The sequence below is a fragment of the Dermacentor albipictus genome, unplaced genomic scaffold, assembly GCF_038994185.2.
Source record: "Dermacentor albipictus isolate Rhodes 1998 colony unplaced genomic scaffold, USDA_Dalb.pri_finalv2 scaffold_20, whole genome shotgun sequence".
NCBI classification, from domain to species: Eukaryota; Metazoa; Arthropoda; class Arachnida; order Ixodida; family Ixodidae; genus Dermacentor; species Dermacentor albipictus.
The window spans coordinates 2,324,713-2,350,494 of record NW_027225574.1 but is presented as its reverse complement, the minus strand read 5'-3'; the positions used below and the strand labels follow the sequence as shown (position 1 = coordinate 2,350,494).

The window sequence follows — 25,782 nt, the reverse complement described above, 5'->3', positions numbered from 1 at the left end:
TCTCCGTACACTGGATGCTGGGCCAATATAATACAAGGATTCCTTTCGATTCTTTAGTGCGGCAGCCATATTTTGAAGGTTAAATGCAAAAGTGCTTAGGGTGAGGTGCGCTTTAAAGAAACCCAGGTGGTGAAAATTAAATTCAGAGTGCTATATTGTACATCTCTCGTGGTTGCAGCGCTCAATTGGGGTGTTAAACCCTGCCATTTAATTTTGGTCGTTTGATTCTGGTGATAATGTGGGTGGTCTGCTTCAACCACTGAACGAAGCTCGACAAGGTAAATAAGTCATTGCTTTATTCCGGCTTGGTGCACTGGCTAGAGCCCTCCAGTGACATTCCAACTGGAGGGTGTAAAAACAGTGCCAAAGCAGTGTGCTTGTGCATCCTTGCATAACCCTGAGGGCCTTCGGCTTGTGGAAGGGTTTAAATGGATGCTCCAACAAAGCAAGGTATTTCAGCTTAGCGTTGAGGTAGTCTGTGAAGTCTCCTGTTTCTAGACAGTATATGTGCACATTTGTGAAGATTTCTCTTTTGTTTCTGTTTAAGATGGCTCACCAGACGCCAAGAAACTGGCCGCCGTGAATGACCGTAAGTTTTATTTGGTCACTATTTTTGCCTTCATGTCTGAAAAATCGGAATAATGTAAAAAAAATTGGGGTTTGCGAAGAAGGCATTCCTTCACACAAAGCATTGTTAAATTTTTTTCTGTGTACACTAGTTCTCTATTTTTGCATGATGTACATTTGTAATGGCAGTGATAGATCATGATATTTTTTCTAGTCAAAAATGTTTATGCAGTGGGAAACTTCTTACTGCGGCAGGGTACTTGTACTTGAAATCTACTGGCTGCACAGAGCCTTAGAATATTAACCTCTTCCATGCCTTGGATGAATTGGATTTGTCTGTGTTTCTCGTAAAAATTGCCAAGGATGAGATCATCGCATCAACTGTACTTTCAATCTCCTAGCAATGCTATGGACAAGGCTAGTATTGTTTTGGTGCTTAGTCATGCTTTTGGTAGATGGCAGCACACAACAGAATACAGTTGCCGACCGATTTTCCGGACTCCAAAAATTCGGACATGCCTGATTATTCGGTCAGCTTCGCGGCACTGCCATTCTCCCCATAGACCATAATGTATAACAACTGCCGAAAGTTCGGACACCTTGCAACCTCTCGTCTGATTTTTCGGACACTCCTTGAGCCAACTCGATCAAGGGCGTCATGCACGACTCTGACCAGCGCATAGTTCGACTTGCTGAACGCCATTTTTTGTTTTGAATGGAGCCTCCTTGATGCCCCACGAAGTGGCGCTACTGGAAATCTCTGCTCATCATTGTTTCTGCCTGGTTCGATAGAGTGGCCGTACAGCAGTTCCGGTTTCAGCTGAGTAAGCCATGTCAAGACAGTCCAGCAGCTGATTTGTTTCTTTCGCGCACGACGCTGCGAGCAGGTTTTTCGTTTGTGCGACTGGTGTTGGCACGGTGGTGTTTGCCTTGTGTGCTGTGTCGAGGTTTCGGTGAGCCAAGGCGGCATACGTAAACATCGCGTCAAAGGTCTAATGGCGCCGACAGCGCCCGCGCAGACTGCGCTGGGGAATGCCGGCAAGCGGGTGCCGGGAGGCCTACGACTTGTCGCCTTCCGATGTGCTCCCTACTGACGCGGAAAATGTTCTGCCGAGACCTGCGCAGTGGTTGCATTGCGATTCCGGACACCGTCTCATTTGACGGTTTCATAGGGAGCTGACACTGCTGTATTGACATGCGCAGAACTCGACGACGGCAAGATCATTCGTCAGGTTTCTGCTGCACCGCCGGACGATGACTCCGAGTCGGAAGATGACGCACCATGTACTACGCTGCCGTCGCATGCGGAGCGTGTACAAGCAGTGACTGTGCTTTCAGCCGCTAATAGTGACCGTACGACCCTCTCCGAGATTCAGGCTTATCTTGTTGCGCGTAAACGGAACAGCGTGCAACGGCGTACTCATGATTTCTTCAAGCTTACTGCCGAGCCCGAATAAGTGCGTGGAAATAAAGGATTTTTCTTAATCTGCTTTTTCGGACACCTGTTTATTCGGACATTTCCGCAGTCCCTGTGAGGTCCGAATAAATGGTCGGTGACTGTACTGCAAGTGGAAGTGATGCTCTTGTTTCTGAGGCAGTAAAGCATGTTGGCATGTGGAGTCCTTAAAAATTAGTCATTTTTCGTCAGAATTTGGGACAGTAGTGTGGTATGGAAAGGGTCAAGTGGTACACTTTGCATATTGTTTATCCTATAGTGTTCGGATTATCAGGCTGTGCAGGTGTAATACCTTGAGGGAAGACATTTGGGTTAAGAAAGTGATGTGTACAGTGGTTTTGTGGGAATGCTCAGCATATTGCTTTTTTGTTGCAGCCTTTGGAGCACAGCTAGCGGCACTGGCTCAACAGAGGTAAGGGACTGCCCTTTTGTGTTTTTTAAGGTCCAATTCATCCTGTCTGGTTGACGTTCTTTTTCTAGTTTCGTAATGTTGTGCATAGCGACACATGATGCTTTGTACTGTTGCCTCAGAAACCGACTTTCCATTTCAGGGGTTCCCTAGCAAACGCTGCACCGGCTGTTGAAGAGTGGAGTGTACCTGACAAAATGGTTGGACTAAGTGAGTGACCCTTGTTGCGTAGTGTCCTGCACTGTCAGTGTTGATCCTTTGTTAAAAGCAGCTCTGTGGTTGCTAGATTACCGTAAAAACCGGACTATAGGTCGGACCGGAATATAGGTCGATCCCCCAACTAACGAATTCTAAAAATGAAAAAAAAAATTTTCAATGGCAAAAGTACTGAAAGACACCCTGGCCTTGAAGCAAATGCGACTCAGCCGGTTGCACAATATTGACAGTATTTATTTAAATGCTGCTTGCACGTGCACCTGGCCATGTTTTTAACAGTATCGCGCAACCATCGACCCACGTGCTTGTCAGCACCTTATTAACGGCGCTGAGCGGCGGAACAGAGATACGCGCATGTGTACACATGTGCTTACTTTCGCTATTTTGCTGCTCCGTGCCGTGATAAGGGGCTGACAAACACGTGAGTTGATGATCGCGCAATAGTGTTAAAAATTGGCCGGGTGTACAGTACACAGAAGGGCACGAAGTGCGCAAGCGCTACTCTGAGTCAAAGCAACGCCTTTGATCAGAGTCGTCCGAACTAGTCTGTTGACGAATGCTTCTCGCTGCCCAGTCCAGAGACGCACGCAATCTCTACTGCTTTCAAACGGATGCATTCAGCAGTCACAGGCAGTGATCTTACATGCTGCTCCCGGACGAACTCCGAAACCTTGTCTTCCAGTTCTGTGGTCCGCCCCCGAAATGAGGTTTTCTTTTGGTTGCTGCAAGTTGTAATATGCTGCTTCTGCCTCCACCAGTACAGAATGCTCTTTTCGAATACTCCAAATTCGCGCTGTGCCGCCAGGTTGCCGTGGGCTTCCGCGTATTCAGTCCCCATTTTTTTTCAAGGTGACGGTGAATTGCCGCCAGTTTCCGCTCATTTTGAAACAAAATGTGAAAAAGCAGCCTTTAACAAATATAGCTTTGCGACAATGGAAACGCAAATTGCGGTGCCACAATGTTGCCACGCTGCTACTGATGGCTATGGCGGCTGTTTACTTCATCTGTCGATTGTTGAAAGACTTCTGTACTTTTTCCGCCAATGCCCAGTATATAAGACGAGGGTCAACTTTTTGCAATGGTATTATGAAAAAGTTCAACCTATATTCCAATTTTTACGGTAGCCTTCACAGCGACTTCTTGGAGCAGAACATGCTTTGCATGCAAAATGTGTACATTGTCACACGCAACATATACTTCGATAAGCAAACCCATAATTTAGACTTGCAGTTAATATCAGTGTGCGTTCTTCCCTAGGTGAAGTTCAATAATTTTTTTATTAGTTAATTTTCGTATTTCTCGGCAAAGACAAAGTACAGCAGACGAATAATTCGGACTCCACAAAGAACGGGAATCAGTCCAAACTATAGAACATATTGAAAAAATTGTTGTTTTAAGGCTTCTGTGCCAGGAAAGAGTGGTCGATACGTTGCTGCACATACTTCCGCTTGCGTGCAGCCAAGTCTGCCTGTGTGTCTACCAGTGTTGTCACTGTATGCCTGTTCAAGGACTGCAAAGGCTTGAGTGAGATTTGAAGCTAAACATATTGACAGACTTTGCCTGTATCATTGACTTTCAAGTGGCTCCAACAAAAAAGTTTAATTTCCAAACGTTTTAGAACAAACAGCTTCTCCTTCCGGGGGAGTGACAAGGATGTTGAGGTGCAATTTCTAAGCTTTCCTGGTTGAGGGGGGAGGAGGAGGTGTTGAAATTCTTAAGTACTTTAGGTGGTAGGTCACGAAAAAACAAAAAAAATTCCTAATATGAGGAGCCAGGATTCACTTCTGAATAAGCACGTCTTATTTAGCTTATTCAACTGTTTAAAGTGCAGAAAATGGTCAATTTTATTTTTTGGCAGGTAATTTTTCTAATAAAATGTGATGAAAGTTCTACTCGCACGAACAGTGGTCTAATGAATTGCTGAATTGAGTAAAGGTTTGGCATTCGTGTAGCTAAGTAGGAGACCTGTACAATAAAGTAGGATGAATGCAATGTAGTAAATATGAAAGGAATATTTCAAAACTAAGAAAAGTTTTAAAATTTTCAATTTTTGCCAAATTTGTTTGCAAAATGAGCTGTAAATGTAAACATTGCATCAGTTCTTTTTTGTTCTAGTTGCATATATATCTATGAGAGATGAGTGCATATGTGCAATATATATTTCATATGAATATGTTCATTAAAAGTAGTTGTAAAAGTTTGTGTAACATGCAGTGGAACAAAATCGTAAGAAAACTGAAAAAACTTCAAACCATGTTAAAGGCGTCAAAACAACAGTCCTAATATGTGGCAGCTTCGTAGCTGGAGCCCCCCTGTAAGATGCACAAAGCCTCCTTTTGTTCGTGCGGCTGTTCAAAGACAACGAAAAAAAATATTCATATATATTTTAAATAATGGCAAATCAGTTCTATGAAATCCTGTATTATGAAAAGCAAAAATTTGGGGGGGGGTCCTCCGCTCAAACCTAGCACGCTTGGTCCGGCTCGCTCTGCTGCTGCTTGCGCTCATTCCGTTCGTGCATGCTTGAGGTGTGGGTGGCTTGAGCCGTACTTATTGTAAGGTGCGTTGGCTTCTTCCTGCCACCATGCCTGAACTGCAGTTCCTTCTTCAAAAGTGCGTGAGTAAAAAATTTCCGGCGTGGATATCGCAAGCTATGCAACGTTGAATTGATTTACCGTATCTACTCTCATAATGATCACATTTTTTGTAAAGAAAATTGCTGGAAATTCAGGCGTGCAATCATTACGCGGGTTAAATTTCCCGCCAAAAGGAAAAAATGTTTTCATCCGACATGAGCCGCGGGATGACAAGTCGGCAAACAGGAGACTGCTGCTGTAATAGTGCAGGACGCCAGAACAAAAATGTTGGCCGGCGGAGCAAGCCGTAGGTGGCGAATTAGATTTTCTTTTCGTGAGTAATTACGCGCATTGAAACAGTTTCTTCCGTATCAGTAATGAATGTAATGTTATTATCAACAAGTCTGTGGCAATAACCTAGCCGTGTCCACTTTTAGGGGACAGAAACAGAGATGGGCGTGCTTAGCTGCCAGTGACATATACACATGGCGGGTATGCTGCAGAAACTGTGGCATTTGTCTTCAGTACTATCCTAATATGGCACATTTCCACTATGGGTGGGCGAATGTCTTAGCTGTGTAACAAGCGTCGTCCTATGAATAGGGTACACTTCTAACATATCAGTGTAAACGTGGCAACTATCGCTGCTGCTCGCAATTTATTGCGTGCCCACGAGTGCAGACAAGAATCGAAAGGTGCCTTTTTTTTTTGTTGTTGACCACAGCCATTATAAAGCTTAAAAAAATAAAGCCAAGGCAAGTTTGGTTGTAGCTTTTTTTTTATGTATGGAGAATGATCAAAGGAGTAAAATGGGGCATCTGCTTAAGAAGCTTTAGCTCGGGTGCTACACCTTGTCTCCTATATGTTCAAAATCGGGTGTCGAGAACATACTTTTGCCGTTTCGACACGAGCTGACAACCGACTTGTGAGGGTCACCCGCCGAGTGCGGAATCTAGAGCGCAAGCGAGGAAGGCAGGCCGGAATGCAGTCGTTTTTTTGTGTGCAATGTGGGGGGGGGGGGGGAGGTTTTACTCTGGCTGCTACCGCTTACAGCGCGGCCGCCTTGAAGGCCATCTGTGACGTGGACGAAATGCGCCCAGTTCTGCTCGCTTTGTATCCGCTATGCTTTTGACATTCACGTAGAAGCGAGAGACAGCATGCAGGTCGGTTCGCTCGCGGCTGCTGCCTCACTTGGTTTATTTGCTATCGCAATCGATGCTTTGCCTTTCGGGCGAAACGTTCATCGCTCACTTTTTGCAATAAAGTTAGACATAATGACGAAAGTTTTGGAAGTGAGGTGTCTTGGATATTATGGACTTCGGATAAAATGGATGTTTTATGTCAGATTATCAGTGTTGTAACGAGAGTCGACTGTATACACTACTAATAGCCATTTTGTCAAAATGAAATTTCATTGTATTTAGCCTTTGGCTGCATTCATGCTGCTTACTGTCCAGGTTTTATTGTGCACTTCGGAGTGGTAGTGTTAGTTCTTGTGGCTTAGTCAAGCCAGCCTACTGTGTTGCTGATGTGCAGTCATTGGTCGGGGAGGCGAGCAGATCAGCCGGCTGCAAGCGGAGTCTGGGTGCAAGATCCAGATGGCCCCCGATTGTGGGGCTATGTCAGAGCGACCCTGCACCCTGACTGGACCACGGCATGCCATTGAGTAAGTCGGTCTTTCGAAAGCTCTGATGTGAAATGAACTTTACTAGCATATTGATTATGGGTTTGCAAAAAGTAACGCTTTTTGCGTAGCAGACACTAGTGGTCAGAACACTTATCTCAGCAGTTCTGTTCTGGGATCGGTGCCTTCAATTCTGAGCTGCTGTAGTTTCGCTTGTAGTGTCTCACTTTTCTAGCTGTTCAAGTCAAGGCAGACAACTTGATAAGTTTAACATACCAAGACTGTATGGTACTAGTAATTATCTGTTAAATACGACATAATTTGGCAGTAGCTGCAGTGTACTGTTTGAAATTATTACTTTGGGAACAAAGCAGGAATTCTTTACATATTTTTGTTCTGTGTTGTCTTCTGCAATTGTGGGAGGGCAGCTGCAACAAATGGCAATTACGGTTTCAGGTGTGTGCTGTAGAAAGCGGTGGCAAATGAGTTGAGTCACTTTTGATAAGGACTCCTTTGCTACTGCTAAACACACTTTAAATTGTTTCATCGCACGCCTATCAAGAGGGGGATGTCGTGACGCTTTTGCTGTTTTGAAGTGCTTAAGGGGGGACACGGGTTGTGGCGACCAAAAATCGCGAAAAAAACTCGATTTTTTTATTGCATTTTTGGAATGTTCAGCTATTATTGCATCTATGTTGTTAGTTTCATACCAATAACATCAGTATTTTAGCCGCAGTGACGCCTTATACGACATGTACTAGCTGAATTTCAGGTGGAACTTGCGCTGAAACGGCATATTTTCCGAAACGCTCGCCTGCTCTTCCATGTGCGCTAGCGCGGACATCTTGGTGTCATTTGAAAGAGGCGACTTTTCCCTTCAAATTCCCGCCAGAACGGGCTCTATTCAGCCATTAGCCACTTAGAAAATGCGCGGCAAAAGAAGCTACTAGAACGCCCTCCTATTCGTCACTCGGTGTATGCGACTTGAGCTTGCCTCCCGATTGGTGGAACTGCATGGCCATCGTCTGCTCCGCGCACTGAGGTGCGCCATCTTGCCCCAGTGTCAACGCGATATCTGAAACGGAGCGCAAATTTCGAACGCGATACAAGTATGGTGCACAAAAAGTGCGACGAACGCTCATCGAAAACTTAAAAAGGAACGCTGCTCAACACTGCAAAACGCTCAGGACGCCACAACCTCAGCGACCGATGCTGAAGTCGTCGATGCAGCAACGGCAGGCCTAACGACCGCATCGGCTGCTGTGGATACTGTAAGTCCGCCTGCCGTGGACCCTTCGACCAGCGCTCGCATACGGCAAGATACGATTACCGGCAACCCTCCAAGCGGGAGGAGGAGGAAGCGAAAGCCAAAGCAAAGCTATTGGAGTTGTCTTCCGCTCCAGCGACGGAGTGGAAATGCGAGCTTGTGGGTGACGGTACCGACGATGCACTTCGCCCGCCTGATGGGACTACGTTTACGATTGTGGATTTGAGTGCAGTGAACACTTCATTAACATTTGCGAACTCCAACATCTGCAGTGGTGCCTTAGAAATCGTCAGAGATGAGCGGGAATACGGACTCTCACTTGCTGTGAAGCTGCATTTTATGTGTGCGAACTGTGGAGAGATTGCGTCGGTGTGGTGCTTGCCACGCATTCACAGTGCCGAATGAATGAAACCCTTTGCTGTGAACGCTTTGGCTACGCGTGCCATGCAGGGAAATGGGGACCGACAGACTGCGTTCAATGACGTTTGTCTCGTTGATGGGCATCGGCCGTCGGCTCTTCACACGAAAACGTGCCAGAGCTACGTGAAGACGAAGTTGACGCCAGCGGCCGATCGCGCGGCGCGTAATCTGACGAGCGACTGCGCGCGGTCGGTTTGCGAACTTTACGCCAAAATGAACATGGGTCACACTGGGAGCACCGTTGTGTGCAAGGGAAAGGGCCTCTAAGGCCATAATGAAAGAACTATGTCTAAATCCGAGCGAGCAAAGTCGCAGCCTCATGGCCGAGAAAGATAGGTGTCAAATGGCAGCATCCGCCAAGAAGTGCAAAGCATGAGAAAATTCGTGCCGGTCCCTCAAAAAAAGGCACACAGGGGCTGGGAGTGAGCAGGACTACATGCCTGGTGCTTACTGAGCTGTTCCAGCTGTAAATTTGTAAAGTAGGGTTTTGCACGTTTTCTCACTTTTCTCGAAACATGTTTTTGGCTCGCTTCACTAGACTGTCGGAGTGATATCTCATGATCTAGAACAGCTAGAGCGCTAATTCTTTCTTTAGCAGGAAGCCTAATCTACATATTAAAAAGTGCTGAGAGCAGAATTTCAAATTTGTGCATATGTATATTTCCATTTTATGAATTTTCTTTTGGTGTGGTAGCCTTAGGTCAATGAAAGAATTTTGTTCACCTCCAGAATGGCTAATTAAAATTTGATTTGAAAACTTTTTGCAGCATTGCAGTTATTGCACATTATAGTATCTAGCTATGCAATTATATTCACTTTTTGCAGAGCCGTTTTTTTTATTGTCTCCGGAAACAATAGAGTGGCAGCACTGTCAATCTCCTGAGCTAATGAACTTACAAGAAAAATTATTGCATATTTGAAATCAGCACGAAAAACTAAGTAAGCTTGTGCATTTTTGTCAAATTTGGCCTCAAGATGCAGGAAATAATTGCTGTCCCCCCTTAAGGGGGACTCGGGTCTTTGGAACTGAAAATCTGCTCAAAATTCTCTTTTCATTTCATTTTCTGCGTTCCATGCCTATCTCTGTAATTTGGGTACAAAATATGTAGTTATCGTGATCTAATAATGCAAATCCGCAAGTGTTGCTCGTTAAATTGGGGCCGCATCATGCCCGATTTTCGTTGCACATAACTCTATACGCGCTCTGCCAGCACCATTTTGGTATCATTCGAAAGCTCACATTTCTGGCTTTCTTTCTTTGGTGGTAGGTACCATTGCCAGCACTGCAGTCGCGAAAAAAAAAAACGAAATTAAGCGGCTGTTATTGCTCAATTCGAACATTTGACAAAGATGACGAGTCATGATTGGCTCCAAGGACCACAAGCGCTCAAACGACAAACAGCCACTATTTTGGCTGTCTCGCGACTGCGATGCTGGATATGCTGGTGGTCCGACAGTTTCGTTCAGTGAATCATTACGGGCGGAAATGTACGAGACGCAACATACTTCCAAAAGCGATTCAGCCATCGCAGTTGGCACAGACCAGGCAGTTCGCTGTTGAACGTCGACGCCTCACTACTTTGCCGGATCACGCATGTCCACACGCCGGTTACACGTGGAAGAATTGAGCACATCTGTTGTAACTGAAGAGGAAGTGGATAAGAGCACATGAGAAAGCTATGCTCGACAAGATTGCATCTACGACGGCCACGGAGCGAAATATTCGGCGTTTTGTTGAAGATCTGATGCGGATAGTGCACTAAACTGAACGTATTCGCAGTGCATGCTATGTCGTCGACCCGCAACGGCCAAATGTTCAATAATTATACCTAGTGCCTACTGATATACTTTGGTGCGGTTTTTTCAAACTTTATTTCAGTATACCAGTTGTGAAATCTTTGTTTTCCCAAAACCACAATTTTGGTGCTGATGCTATATTGGAGGTGCGTTTTCTCTGCTTCTACTTGTGCTATCACTGTGATTCTTTTTTGTTCCAGAAAGGCAAAGCTATGTAGAGTGCAAATAAGCGAAATAACGTTGCATGTATTAGAAAATTGAAAAAAGAAATTTTTTTTTGCAGTTAGATAATTTCTCTCACTGATATTTGCAATGTTCTCATATGCTATAACATTAAGTTAGAACACCATACTTGCTTATTTGCACTCTTTCTTAGTTCCACATGATTTTCATATGTCGATATTTATGTCTTGCATAGTTTGGTATATCGCTCACCTCCAAGCAAATTATGCAATGAAGCTGAATTTCTTCAATTTCTGGATAGTTATTTACTCTTCAAGAAAACTGGATATATAGTTAAAACTAGCGCATTGAAATAAACTTCCAGAGTTTTATCAAAATCGATGAAAATTTTAAATTGTTTTGAACTGCAGGGTCCCCCCTTAAAGTATTTTCACCCAAAGTGATAATGCATACTTGTGTATGTATGCCTGTTATCTGCGAGATACAAAGGATAGGGAGGTAATGGACCTCTTCTGTCTTTAGAGCCATTAGTGCAAATAGATGTTTTGTAAACTTCAACTCCAGATTCTGAGAGTCCAGGCTTATCTTTTTTTTTTTCTGGCTTTGTGAAGTTATAAATTGCTTGTGGCTAGCTTATAGCCATGTTAAGAAATGTAGGCAGATGGTGCTATCTAACAGGCAAGTCATTGCTGGTGTGTCTTTATGCAGGAAGGCAAAAGAAATGATCAACCAAATAATAAGCCGTGGAGGGGATCCAAGCCAGCTAAATGATGGCCACGTCGTAGTGGAACTCATGGTGCCGGGGCCCCGGGTGGGCCTGGTCATCGGCAAGGGCGGCGAGACCATCCGGGGGCTGCAGGTATGATGCTACTAGCACTTGAGCATTGTGCAGTGTCGCTGACTCTCTGTTAAGGGGGGACACCCCACTTAAATTTTCATTTTTTATTTGTGGCCACAATTTGATAAAACTTCCATCACTTGTGTATTTTGACATGCTGATTTCAAATATTCAATTGGTTTTCCCATGCAACAAGTACTTTTCAAAATATAAGCAATTCATATTTTTTGTATGGACTAATTTGGAGGCAAGTTCTCTCTACAATGCTGGCTGTTAATGAAGGAGACTGGCACATCAAAATGATGTTGAATGATCAGAGGTTACAGTGCTACAAGAATGAATGTTATAAACTGATTTATGCCGAAGTTACAGCATGTCAAACTTCCGTAAGCAGAAGGCATTAGTGAAACCCTGAAGAAATTATTACTTTTTCAAAATTTCTGTAATGATATTTGTTCATATTTTAGGCCTACTGCACTCCCAATTTGTCCACCTTTCTGACGAAAAAAGAATTATTGCAATAAGATGAGTAGAACCAGAGATATCGTCACTCCAAAACTACACTACAGTGGAATCTCGATGATACGATCACGGCTGATACGAATTTCTGGATGATACGAATTTTTCTGTGGTCCCGACCGAGCCCCATTACTTCGCAACGTGTTAGAGAATGGTTGTTACGAATCAATTTCCGACCCGCGTCGGTTGATACGAAAATTACCGAAGACATTGGAAATTTGAAAGTGTGCTTGGCGAAAGCCAGACGGTGCTGCCGTCCGCGCTCCAATTCATTCGCTTTGGTGTTCGGCGATATCGCCTGTCGCTGCAGCCGCTTTCGTTCTGCTTCCCTGCCTTTGGTACCCGGCGATCTAATCAGTCGCTGTTGGCGTTTCTTTTCTGCCTCCCTTGCTTTCGCATCTGGTGACATGTTCATTCGTGGCATGCGCATTCGCTCCTTGTTCTTCTAGCGTTTGGTGTCGGGGGAATCCGGCGTCCGCTGGCGCTTCCCCGAACCGCATGGCGCGCAACACGGGCCTCTCACTCGACTGCAACGAAACGGCTGGCGAAGGAGCGGCGGTGCCACCGCCGACGCGCGCGCGCCCGTTCTACCGCTACTGTGTGACGTCACGGTTGCTATGCGCAGCTGCGCCCCTGACCGGCGCGCCGGTTGCTAAGGAGGGGAGGAGGTTGCGCCGCTGCGCGGAGGAGAGACCACAGTTGGCACGATTCCAGCACACGGATGGACGCGACCGCGAGCATGAGCCCCACCGATGGCAGTGAAAGAGAACAGCGCGCAGTTACGCGATTTGTCCCTCTCTCTTTTGTTGCGGAGGCGCGGATGCGGCGCCGGACAGCGCGGAGGCCGCGACTGGGCGCGAAGAGTTTGAAGCGGTGGCACTTGTGTTGCTTTTGTGCTTTTCTTCATTTTCCGCGTGCCATTGGACGGAGTGGCTGCTGTGCTTCGGGCCGCGTTCTTTGTGTTAGACGTGGGCGACGGCGAAGGACCCACCACCGGCGGCTGAAACGCTGCATGCGCGCTAAGTTCTGAGGCGTGCGCGAACGAAATCAGCGACGACACGTGCGCGCGTTTTTATGGATATGAACAAAGCCTGCTAATTGACCTGACAAAGAATAAGAGGCAGAGGACATTTGAGAATGTTCTACAAGAAATAAATCCTTTTTACGTACGTGTGTCTGAGTGAGTTCACCACTGACTCTTTGATTTAGCTAGTTTTAATTGTTTCGATGATACGAATTTCGGCTGATACGAATATTTTTCGTGACCCCGTGAGATTCGTATCATCGAGATTCCACTGTACCATCAAAAATGTTGTTTTGAGAAAACGAGAAAAAACATTTCAGGACATGTTCATGGTGATTACGGCAAATGCTTGAATATTAAATTGATCAAGGATGATACAGGGGTCCAACCAGGCAAGAATGAAACGTGCTTCTTCAGGGGGGACACTAATTCAAATAATGTTCATGATGTTTTCCATCAATATTCATGAAACTTTCCATTCTTGTTAAGACTTTTGTGCTGATTTCAAATATAATTATTTTTCCAATAGGCCATTTAGTTCTGAAGATGAATGAAATTCATTGTTCATAATTTGCAGACACAATAGGGGAAAAAATGCGCTACGATATTCGTATTGGCACATGCCTGGGTACTAGAAAACATAAGGAACATAATAGTAGGAATACTATTTTGATATATCAAATATTAGTAATTTTATAGCAATTCAATCTTTACTGTTCGAATTGTGGCTACCCTACTGTCTGATCTAAAGCAGAATTGAAAAATTTTAAAGCATAAATTCCAAAATCTGACCCTACATTGTGTACAAGTGAAAAGTCCGTGTTTTGAGAAAACGAGAAAAAAGGAATGCATTCACTTTTAATCAAAAGTACAGAAATAATTTTGCATTATTTTGCAGTGAAAGTGGCTAAAAGCTACCGGGAATGTAGTCGTTCTAACCACGGCCATTCAAATGCGGCAAAAACATTGTTTAGCGCCGTTCGCCGATTCCCGGTGGCTTGCATCGCGCGCGCGACAAGGTTGTTCACGCGGGTTGAGCTCCATGCCGACGCGATATCACCGCAACACGCGCACGTGATAACGATCTTTATGGCGAGGTCAGATTACCGTTCGCTTCTGCCTACTGCGACGCTGCCGCCGCACACCTTGCACTTGACGACATCGGTCCGTTCACGGAGTCCTACTGACGAAAGCGAAGCCTGCCTCGGCGTCGACTGGCGCGGCTGCAACGCTGCCGGCGCGAGTGAGCAAATCCAACACCCGCTTTGTTGCTGGCGTTGACGCAAGAACTCAGTTTTTTTGATCATTCATCTCCCTCTGCAACAAATGCGCATGCTGCAACATTGCAGTGTCACGCCGAACGCAGCCGCTGTCCGTAACGATTTCACTCATTTGTGAGCTGGCTAGGCCTACTTCGGCATCGTCCGCGGTTTCGGCATCATTTGCGGTTGGCGGCGAGCTACTCTCGATGCTTTCAGAAGGAATGGAGTGCTTTGGAAAGTTATAAGCTGATCGCTTATTCTTTTTGCCGAACTTGTGCCTTGTGGCGAACTTTCCCGGTGGATCGGACATCGTTGGGCATGCGCCAACCAACCTACGAGACGCGCAGTCGCGTCGCCTGCGGAGTGGAGCAGACGATGGGAACCTCGCGCAGCCAACCACAGCACGCGTTTTTGGTCACGTGCGCTAGTCAACGAATCGGATCGCGCGTTCGGGCTTTTTTTTCTCCCCGGATTTCAACGTCACTGGCGTATCGACGGAGTCACTTTTGGCGGGAAATTAAAGAAGGAAGGCTCCTCTTTCCAACGAGACCACGATGGCTGCGATTGCGCGCGTAGTAAAAGAGCTACGCGCCGCGATAGAAAGGGCTATTTTTGTGCGGAATTCAGCTCACAGTGATGTTATAAATTGATATTGCGAACGAAATACTGTTCCCCGAGATTCGAAACTTGGTGAATTAAAGGAATATTAGCTGTAGATATCGAAAATTTTGTTTTCAAAAATTCGATTTTTTCGAGATTTTTTCGCCTCAAAGAGCCGTGTCCCCCCTTAAATGGGTGAGCAGCCACAGTCTGTGGGACTGCTCGAAATGCGTCCACTTGAGCCTTCTGTGGTGCTCCATCTCTGAAGGTGAAACAAGGATGCAAAACCAGGCTGCTCAGCTACCAAACTTAACTGCCACCTGCAGATTGCCTGTGAGCTGTAGCATATTAGGTTCTGGTACCGAAGTGCAGCAAATTGGAAGTATGTCCTATGGCCATAAATAAAGTGCAATAAAGCTCAAAAATGGTTTGTTGTCATCTGCATAATTATGCAATCCAGCTCTTGCATTATGTAAAGTGCATTGCGGCTTAGCATACTCGTAGTGTATGGAAAGTTTTCTGTACTAAACATTGCAGATGTGCCTCATGCTACTTTAAATTTTCACTGCCAATGTTGTACAGCATGCAATCAGTCTAGCCACAAATACTGAAAAATGAGAGTACGATTAAAACTTGGGTGCCCTGTGCAGGAGCGAGCCAATGTGAAGATGGTGATGATCCAAGATGGCCCCCAGCAGTCTATGATGGACAAGCCCCTCCGCATAACCGGCGAAAAGAGCAAATGCGAGGTGAGTAGGGCTGTTCTTCTGTACCAATTTTTGGTTGTGCAGAATACAGCTGTTAAACCCATCTTCAGAGGTTGTTAGATATGGGGCCGTTTCCTGCGCCTACATTGAGTTCCCCAGACCACATCGAATCGCAGCACAGCTAATTGAGAAGCGCAGAAACGCGGAAAGCACATTCCAGAGGAGCGCTCGAGCAAACAAGTTGAAGGCCCCCCCTTGTCCGCCTTTGAAGAGTGCATTGCAAGTTGGCAAGGCAAGACCGCAGGTAGCCGCCGGGTGTGACACTGCCGCACGGGCGCCTACCATTGGCCGAAAATGGCGTCATCTGAGCGGACTCTCCCATTGGCCGAACATGACGCGACTTCCAGTCCTCGAAGGGTTTAAAAGGAGCATTCCTTGATTCACCTCTCTCGAACTTCTTGCCGCGGGCCGCAGCGTCAGAGTTGCTGTCGGCCTGTAATGACTGTACGACTGTTACTTGACTCTCATCTCACTGTATATAATGTAAAATAAACACTCCCAGTTTGTTTTCATCCCGAAGTCCGTCCTCAACCCCTACCAGGTGTTCTACAGTCAAGCCCAGTCATATCGAACTTGCAAAAATATGCCTGTGAGTTCGATGTAGGGCCTGCTAAATATAAATATATAAGCCTGATAAAAAAATTGCACGTCATCAAAGCCCATACTACAGTAAAACCTCATTAAACCATAGCCGCTTAAGCTGTAGTTTTGCTTTAAATGGAGTTAAGGCAGATCCGCGATTCAGCGGCCATTGAGCATAATGTGTTTTGTATCTGCATAAACGTACCAGCCTATTGTGTACGCATCGCTTAACACGTAGCGTTTCCACTTTTCGTTGCCTAAACACGGTGGTGTGTTGTCTCCATCAGGCGGCCTGACAGAACAAAAACCCTCAGAGATACGAACAACGGCCTCAAAGCGCCCTGTGTGCTCGCACATAAAGCCACATCAACATCATTTCGGCGCCGTGCTAGAGTGTGTTATGGCGTCGTGCAACCAAGGAATCACGTCCTGCTGAACTTAGCATAAAAAAGATGTCGGGTGCTCATCATAGAAGAAAAATTAGACATTGTTCGTGCTATTAAACGTGACACGAAGAAGTCTGCGCTGGCACGCGACAGGGATCTACTGTTGGCTGCGGTGTGTGGCATTTGGAATGTGAAGAAGTAGCTTGGCAGCGCTGCTGCAACCGCGAAGAGATGTCGGCTACGATCTTTGACTTTTCGCCATCGTTGCTTCTGTTGTTGCCGAAGTGTCGACTAGTGACAGTGATGAGGACGATGGAAAGCAACAACACCTGTGCTTAGTACAATGTCGGCAATGTCTCGTTTTCGGGCTCTCCTGTTGTCGCGACACCTTCATCCGCATTCACAAATTCGTTGACCGTTGATCCGTGAACTGTTCCGGAAATTCAGACAGTTCCGACATGGTAGGGAGACCGGGTGGATAGAGCTGCACCGCCGGCCTAAGCACTTTAGGGACGTGTTGGCAGGTTTTCCCGCCGGCGCGAGGGAAAGCATACTTCAGGGCGCACTTTTTTGCCGCTTGATGTCCGATATGTTGGGAGTCGCTGCTATTTTTGTTCGATGTAAGCGTAATTTTTGGTATGTATAGTCGCCGACTGATTTTGCGGACTCCAAAAATTTGGGCATGCTCAATTATTCTATCTGCTACGCGTCACCGCCATTCTCCCCATAGACCATAATGTATAACAACTGCCATAAGTTCGGACACCTTGCATCGGACACCTTGCACCTTCATTCCTTGAGCCAACTCGATCGAGAGCACCATGCGCAGACTCTGACTGGTGCATGGTTCGACTTGAACGCCATTTTTGTTTTGAACGGAGCCTCCTTGCTGCCCCAGAAAGTGGCGCTACTGCAAATCCCCACTCATCATCAGTGTTTCTGCCTGGTTCGTAGCTACAGCAGTTCCGATCTCGGCTTAGTAAGCCAGGTCAAGACAATCCAGCAGCCGATTTGTTTGTTCTTCGTGTACGACGCTGCGAAGTAGGCCATGTTTTTCGTTTGTGCGACTGGTGATGGCGTAGTGATGTTTCCTTTGTGTGCTGTGTTGAGGTTGCAGTGATGCAACGCGGCATATGGAAACGTTGCGTCAAATGTCTAATGGAGCCGACAGTGCCCGCACAAACTGTGCGGGGGAATGCCGGCAAGCGGGTGCCGGGAGGCCTAAGATTTATCGCCTTCCGGTGTGCTCCCTACTGACATTGAAAATGTTCTGCCGAGACCTGCGCAGTGGTTCTATTGCGATTCCGAACACCGTCTCATTTGACAGTTTCACAGGTGCTTATACTGCTGTACTGACATGCGCAGAACTAGACGGCGAGATCATTCGTCAGGTTTCTGCTTCACCGAGTTGGAAGATGACAGACCATGTGCTACGCTGCCGTCACATGTGGAGCTTGTACAGTGGAATCTCGATGATACGAATCTCACGGGGTTACCAAAAATATTCGTATTAGCCGAAATTCGTATCATTCAAACAATTCAATCTAGCTAAATTAAAGAGTGAGAGGTGAATTCACTCAGGCACACGTATGTAAAAAGCATCTATTTCTTGAAGAAAAAATATCCGATGTCCTTCTGCTTCTTTTTCTTTGTCAGGTCAATTAGCAGACCTTGTTCACATCCATAAAAAAGCGTGCACGTGTCGTCGCCGATTTTATCTGCGGCCGTAGGATGCCTCAGAACTTCAAGCGCATGCAGCGTTTCAGCTGCCGGTGGTGGACCTTCGCCGTCGCCCACGTCTAACACAAGAAAGCTGCTAGAAGCACAGCAGCCACTCTGTCCGATGGTACGCGCAAAAGGTGGAAAAGCACAAAAGCAACAAAAGTGCCACCACTTCAAACTCTTCGCGGCCGCCCTCTGTCCGGCGCCACGTCCGCGCCTCCGCACCAAAAGAGAGAGGGCGAAATCGTGTAACTGCGCGCTGTTCTCGTTCCCTGCCGTGGGTGGGGCTCGCGGTCGCGTCCGTCTGTGCGCTGGAATGGTGCCAACTGTGGCCTCTCCTCCACGCAGTGGCGCAACCTCCTCCCCTCCTTAGGAACCGGTGCGCCGGTCGTGGGCGCAGCCGCGCATAGCAACCGTGACGTCGCTCAGTAGCGGCGTAGCGGTAGAACGAGCGCGCGGGCGTCGGCGGTGGCAGCTGCACCGCCGCTCCTTCGTCGGACGTCTCGTTGCAGTCGAGTGAGTGAGACCGTAGCTCCGATGCGGCCCAGTGATTGCGCGCCAAGTGGTTCGGGGAAGCGGCAGCGGACGCCGGATGCCCCCAACATCAAACGCCAGAAGAACAAGGAGCGAATGTGCATGCGACGAATGAACATGTCACCAGATGCGAAATCAAGGGAGGCAGAACGGAAACGCCAACAGTGACTGATTAGATCGCCGGGTACTAAAGGCAGGGAAGCAGAACGCAAGTGGCAGCAGCGACAGGCGATATCGCCGAACACCAAAGCGAATGAATTGGAGCGCTGACGGCAGCAGCGACCGGCCATTTCACCGAACAGTAACGCCAGGGAAGCGGAGTGCAGACGGCAGCAGCGTCTGGCTTTCGCCAAGCACACTTTCAAATTTCCAAAGTATCTTCGGTAATATTGGTATCAACCGATGCGGGTCGAAAATTTATTCGTAACAACCGTTCTCTAGCACGTTGCAAAGTAATGGGGCTCAGCCGGGACCACAGAAAAATTCGTATCATCGAGATTCCACTGTACAAGCAGTGACTGGGCTTTCAGCCGCCTATAATGACCGTACGACCCTCTCCGAGATTCAGGCTTACCTGATTGCATGTAAATGGAACAGCGTGCAACGGCACATTCACGATTGCAAGCCTACTGCCGAGCCCAAATAAGTGCATGGAAATAAAGGATTTTCTTTCTTTTTCTTAATCTGCTTTTTCGGACACCTGTTTATTCTTACATTTCCGCAGTCCCCGTAAGGTCCGAATAAACGGTTGGCGACAGAAATTCTTTGATATACAAGATAATTCTACGTAAACGGGTTCGATATAGTCTGGTTAGACTGTACATGCATTTAGCAGTACACTAGAATTTTGTTGAATGAAATCCTTCAACAACGAAATTCTCAACGAAATATTTTCATATCCTTGGTGAATAACGCATATAGGATTCAGTGCATTTCGTACCTCGTGGCAATATGTCTGCAAAATTTGCTGGGCCGTAACCCTGCATATTACCTACTTGGGCAAGGCTAGCAGGCTCCTAAACACGGTTGAAGAGCGATTATTTGGACTCCGCAAGGAACGTTTATTTACGTTCAACTGTCTGTAGAAACGAATGTTACCGAAACATTCGTTTTATTTAGGTCGTAAGGCCCGTGTGCAAGGAAGAAGTGGTCGAGGCATTGTTGCATGCACTTCCGCTTATGTGCAACCAAAGTGCACCTATATTTCTGCCAGTGTTGAGTTGCACTGTACGTCGATGCGAGGTCTGCGAAAGCTTGTTCTGCAAGAGCAAGATCCCATTTACTTCAGCTTATTCGATCATTTTTCCAGGGTTCGTGCGGGTCCTTGAAAACCCTTGAATTTGAAAAGATCGTTTTTAAGGCCTTGAAAGTCCTGGAATTTTCAGAGATCCTTGAAAATCTTTGAATTTCCTAAATTTTTATTTTTAATAAACTTCCAGTGATTGTATTCCAGAAAATTTCAACCCTCCTGAATTCCCGCTGCGATTCTGTTAAACAAAAAAAAACTGGAATTCTCAGGCATCTTGAATTGTCTGGTAAAACTCGGGGAATGTATGCTTCAATCAGGGAAAATTGGCTGTCATTTTATTGAAAGGGAACGAAAGTCGCGATCTACTGCTGGCTCGAATAAAAGAGAGGACTCGTTACGAATTGTCTATGAAGCTGTGTTGGCTGGAGGAGTTGCCTGTGTACAGTCAACAATTCATTTTCTCGACGCCCGATTTTTTTGAAATGCCCGATAGCACGGACGGCTTTGAGGCTCCACCACGCTTCCCATAGAGTCGATGTATAAGAATGTCTGTAATTTCAGATGCAAGAACCCTTCGCTGTCCGATGTTCCGGAGCTTTTGCCGTGACTGCAGGTCCCAAATTTCATTAATCGAAGCCATCACCGCCGTTTTGATTATCTCGCCGCCTCGAATTATCCAGCGCTCTCGCACGCCGATCCACTGGCAGCAGTAGCTACCACCGCGGCAACACTGGGCTTTGCTGCTTCTACGTTCGCTATTAAGGTTCTTGCCCTTCGGTGCCGTGTTTTTCATTGAAAGAATTCGCTGCTGTCAGTAATCCCACCAACTTCACATCTGTAATCCTCGCGTATGGCTTCGAAGCTTAGAAAGCGTGGCACGTTGCAGTACCTTACGTACGCGGTGAAGCGTACTTAAGGTATTGCGGTGAAGCTTAACAAGCGTGGGAAGGGGCAATTGTCATGGGACACGGTACATATTCCATAATTATACACGCATGTATGATTATGGCCCTGCGTGTGGTCCTTGAAAATCCACACACAGGACCTTGGAAGTCCTTAAAAACCCTTGAATTTTCGTCATATATACCAGCATCAACCCTGCTTTTCAAACGTTGCGGTGAACTGAAATCGGTGCCAGCATAGTTTCTTTCAATAATTACTAGAGGGAACTCTGGCGCTAGTGCCTACGAGAGCTGCAGTGAGAGTGGTGGTGTCAGCATGGGAATTATGGAAGTACATGGATTTGCCCAAACTTTGTCCTTTTGGCATAAAATGGCTTTGTGACTTTAAACTGCCCATTTTCAACAATGTACTGCATAATAAATAATTAAATAAACATTAAAATTGCTGCAGACATAGGGAAGATGGCGTCGGTCCAACTGCGTGGGCTGCGTCAACGTTGGGCCCCGTTGGTGTCGTTTTGATCGTGAATTCGTTCTATTTTGCTGCCTTCCAAATTGCATCGTCGGCGCGGTTTAGGCGCTATTGGCGTTTTCCCGCGATGTGATGCGGAGCGCTGATTAGCCGAAGCAGCGTGTTCAAATCCTGCGGGCTAAAGCACGCCTGCCATTGGCTGCTGCGCGGGCGGTGGCGGCTGCTCCCTTTGACGCCGCGCCCGCGTTGTTGTTGCCTCTTGCTTTGTCCGCCTCAACGTGAGCTTGCGAGCTGCTCATCGCTTTGCACTATCTTTTAGATTATTTGCTCAGCTTTTTTTTTTCACTAGTTCTTCGCTGCACGCGATGACGGCAAAGCCCAAGACAGTGCAGATGTTCGGCGCACGGGAGCGCGATATGGGTCTTGTACGAGCATCGTACAGCGAGTGCAGACTGCGTAGACGCTTTTCAGCGGCGGAACTGTGCTTTCGGCTGTCGCCAGTCGAAAATCCGACACACTGAGTGTGCCTGGAGTTGCAAGAGCTAATTAGAAGCTCCGCAGGAGCTTATAAAAAAAACACGTGTTCAACTTTACGGCCCGTTTTCTCGGAATGGATTTTTTTCGCTAGTAGTGGTGCTGGGGAAGGGGCGATATCTCGAGAACCGCTCTTCAGATTTGTATGCTGTTTTCTTTTATTCTGTTCCTGAATGACTTTTGCAGGAGGTAACAGGCTTTTTTTGAAAGCTGGTGCTGTTAATTTACAATAAGCAATTAATTTTTGATGAATGTGGTCATTACTTGCTACATCAAATTCAAAGTTGTCCTAAATTTTTTTGGAGGGGAAATTAAAGAAAAGGGCTCTTTAGCCCCCTGGGATATCTATCAAGGGATCATCATAGTGAATTTCAGCTTCCTATGATGTCCTGGCATTTCTCCAGGCTCTTCCTCAGGCATATACATGAATCACTTAGTTAGACCTCAACAACTCTGGAACTAATGAACATATCTTCATGAAACTTCGCAGTTCCTCATAGTTCGGTGGTGTGAACGTACCCTGAAAGTTTCATCTGGATATCTTAAAAAAGTTCGGTTTCCAGGGTAGCCTCCCCCCCCCCCCCCTGATGCTGTTTTGGACCTGTGATCATGGCAAAAAGTCCAAAAAATCGGATGGCTATGGCTTTTTGCACCCGAAATTTAAGACTTCTTTATACTGACTCTAGGTGTACATGGCAGTTTCGCGAAGGTGTCTGGATTATCGGGCATGTTCGAAAAACTGCGGCTCTTGGAAATCGGTCGTTGGCTGTACAGGACACCTATTACTAAAAGAACTAGTCTGTGATGCGCACATGCACATGCCTGTGCAGAAACTTCTGCCACATTTTTTTTTCTTCGCACGCAGCATTGAGCGGGGGGGGGGTCTCCTAAGCTCTTCCTCTATGGTGGGGTCAAAGGAATTCTGGTTGGAGGTGGCGTCGCGTGATTTGGCGTGCTGCTGAGCGCGTTTTTGGAACGCAATACTGTTTGAATTAACTGTCACAAATACTTGTGCGTTAAAATTGTTGGCCGTTTTCACCCATTATAATTCGCATAACTATGACCGCCACTTACCTGTTCTCTGCACTTATCCATAGCTTTCCAGCAGCATTTCAGAGCTGGGAGGTGTTGACGAAGTGCTATAATAATGAGCTGGAGGATTTCGCTGACGCCCCAAGGGCCCCATTCGTGCCCCATGAAGGGAGTTAGATGGTACCCATCCAGACATGCAACTGGCTTTCTTGAGCATCCATTCCTCGAAAACAGGCCTTCAAGTTGAACCTACGTGTTTCTTTAATTAAAAAGCTCCTGTGGAGCTTCTAATTAGCTCTTGCGGCTCCAGGCACATTCAATGTGCTGGATTTTTGACTGGCGACAGCCGTACAAGTCGCATATTGCGCTTCCATGCGCCGAACATCTGCATCATCTTGGGCTTCGTTGCAGGCATCGTGTGCAACGAAGGCATCGAGTGCAACAAAATATGCTGAGGAAATAGTAGAGAAAAGCTTGAGCGCCACGCGATGAGCAGCTTGCAAGTGGGTGTCTGTTGAGGGGCACGAAGCAAGAGGCAGCGATGCGAGCGCGGCATCAAAGAGAGCAGCCGCCGCCACCCGCACAGCAGCCAATGGCAGTAGCTCATGGGATTTGAGGGCGGCAAAACAAAGAATGCATGGTCAAAACGACACCAAGATGGAGCAGGCAGGCCGTACGGGCCGGAAATGGCGCGCGCTAGAAGTTTGGCTGCATTTTGGCATTTGCGCATGTTTTGTGCGCTGCTGTGGCCTCAAAAGTAGCGCTTCTTTTTACTTTGTTGTTGAATTACGTGCTGATAACTACAGAACAGGTAATTTGAGGCATACAACCCAAAATAGGTTTTCGAGGGCTGCATCCCCCCTTACATGGGGTCTCCCAATTCAGAGGATGTCAGCTGTCGTAAATAAAAAGCTATAACAGATGACACAAAAATATCAGATGTGAAATCAGCCTAATACATGATTTACCCACCAAACTTTATTAAATTCATTACATAAATATTGAAAATAGCTTTCATTGTCGCGTGCATACCAAGAGTTGTGCCCTCAAGAGTGTCTTTGTACTCTGTTCCAGTACGCCAAGCGCCTTGTGCTGGACCTCATCACAGAAAAGGAGCTGGAAGTAAGTCTCAGCTTTTCTTTCCATGCAGGAGCATTGTTCCTCCAAATGTGCACCCCCCCCTTCCATCTTTAGGGATCAGTGGTGTGCTTTCCCTGTTCCCTGACAAGGGAAGGTACAGAATTTGCAGCCACCGGGCATGGTCTGTGTGCTCAGCCTGAAAGTATTGCAGGGCACAGTAAAACCCTGTGCCACATGTGCTTATTTTAGCAGCCCCAATATAGGTCATTTTGTCATAAACTACTGTATTTACTCGGTATGATCTCGTTATCACTTTTGATTTTATCTCGTGATAGCACGTTATGATAGTGCCTCAAGGTGGCTCCAGCCACCTCGTGTCTGCGTTGCTCATGATCGAGCTAGGCAAAAAAAAAAGGGTGAAGTGGCGTCTGCCCTTCGCCCCCCTCTCAGCGAGTGATTATTGATCCGTTGTGGTGGCTTAATGACTAAGGCAATCTGCTATTGAGCATGAGGTTCGCCCCCCTCGCAGCGCCACGAAAGCAGCAGTGGACAGCCCTGTTGATAGAAGCTGCTGCTAACAAAGTGTGATTGTGTATTGCTTGAAACAAAGCTGCAAATTTTGCAAGGCCCAAAGTGTGAGTTCACACAGAAGCGCTACGATCATGACTGCCACAATCAGGGGCCAGCCAGTGACATTACCGAGGAACAACGAAACAGATGGTGCTTCGACGTTTTTGAATGCAGATTATGCTGCCTAGCTAGGCGAAGAGATTGGGGCAATCAATGCCGCCTCAGAAGGGGGCGTAGTGCAACAGGGGCGACAAGATTGGCAATGACCTGTCCTTGACACCGGCTCCGGTGCTCACGCATAGTGCACTGTCGTCTATCGAGTCGCTCATTGATTTCATTTACGTTTTATTATTGCCACTAGTGTTCGCACAGCAGCTGGGCAGCGCAGTTGTGAATCGCTAACTCCTACGAAAGCAAGTGTGGATTTCCGACTGTTTCAGCACGCTTAACACGTCATATATGCTGTTTAGAGGTGTAAATAAACATCTTATTTTTTACATACTACTTTATGCAACGTCTATATTTTAGACCAAGTGGCAAATTTGGTTTCGTAGCTAGAACGGTGTGTATCGTAGCTTTTTTTTAATGGTGGTCCAGATGTAGCTATGCCAGTGTGTCCGATCTGTCACTGCAGGATGGCAAAACATCTTGGATCCAGCTGCATAATGCGTCTATTCACGGCAGCAAGTTCGGGGTGCGATCATTATGGTGGGAAAAGAAAAAAAACACTTTAATTGGAAAAATGGGGGGTGCTTCATTATGTGAGTAAATATGGTAGGTGGAATTTTTATTACGAGAGATGCGATGGGTTCAAATATGATGTGTGCATAGTTTCTGCTACTGATGTGGGCGAGCAATGTGGTATGAACTACTGAGCTATTTTTAAATGATACCCGATATTTCTTTGTTTTTATTTGTGGAGATTGATACTAAAGTGTGTGAAGGCTGCCTTACTTGAAGCTTGTTTCTTTTCATGGTAGGAAATGTATGCTGCCATGCATTCGTAAATGTGCCTAGGTGCTGGCAATCTGCTCTGGTGTGAAATTACCGTAGTTATTAGAATCTAGGCTTTTCAAATTTGAATAGTTTTTCGAATGATCACATAACAAAACTCTAGGGTCGGTTTAGATTCAAGGATTTTGAAAAACGCGCCAGTTTGTAACTGAAAATGATAAATATGGTGCATAGCTAGCG

General features: G+C 46.4%; 1 protein-coding gene across 4 annotated transcripts in view; it reads left to right on the top strand.

Annotated features, from left to right (window-relative positions):
- The window catches only part of LOC139052227 (far upstream element-binding protein 1-like), a 113,787-nt gene that overhangs the window by 4,458 nt on the left and 83,547 nt on the right, over positions 1-25,782 (top strand). For 3 of the 4 annotated variants that reach the window (XM_070529327.1, XM_070529326.1, XM_070529324.1), the window contains exons 3-9: positions 548-589; positions 2,399-2,435; positions 2,575-2,642; positions 6,761-6,890; positions 11,224-11,374; positions 15,409-15,507; positions 24,013-24,060. In XM_070529327.1, the coding sequence (XP_070385428.1) occupies positions 548-589; positions 2,399-2,435; positions 2,575-2,642; positions 6,761-6,890; positions 11,224-11,374; positions 15,409-15,507; positions 24,013-24,060 (575 nt within the window). The remainder of the gene's footprint in view (positions 1-547; positions 590-2,398; positions 2,436-2,574; positions 2,643-6,760; positions 6,891-11,223; positions 11,375-15,408; positions 15,508-24,012; positions 24,061-25,782) is intronic. The other variant, XM_070529325.1, reaches the window with a different exon arrangement.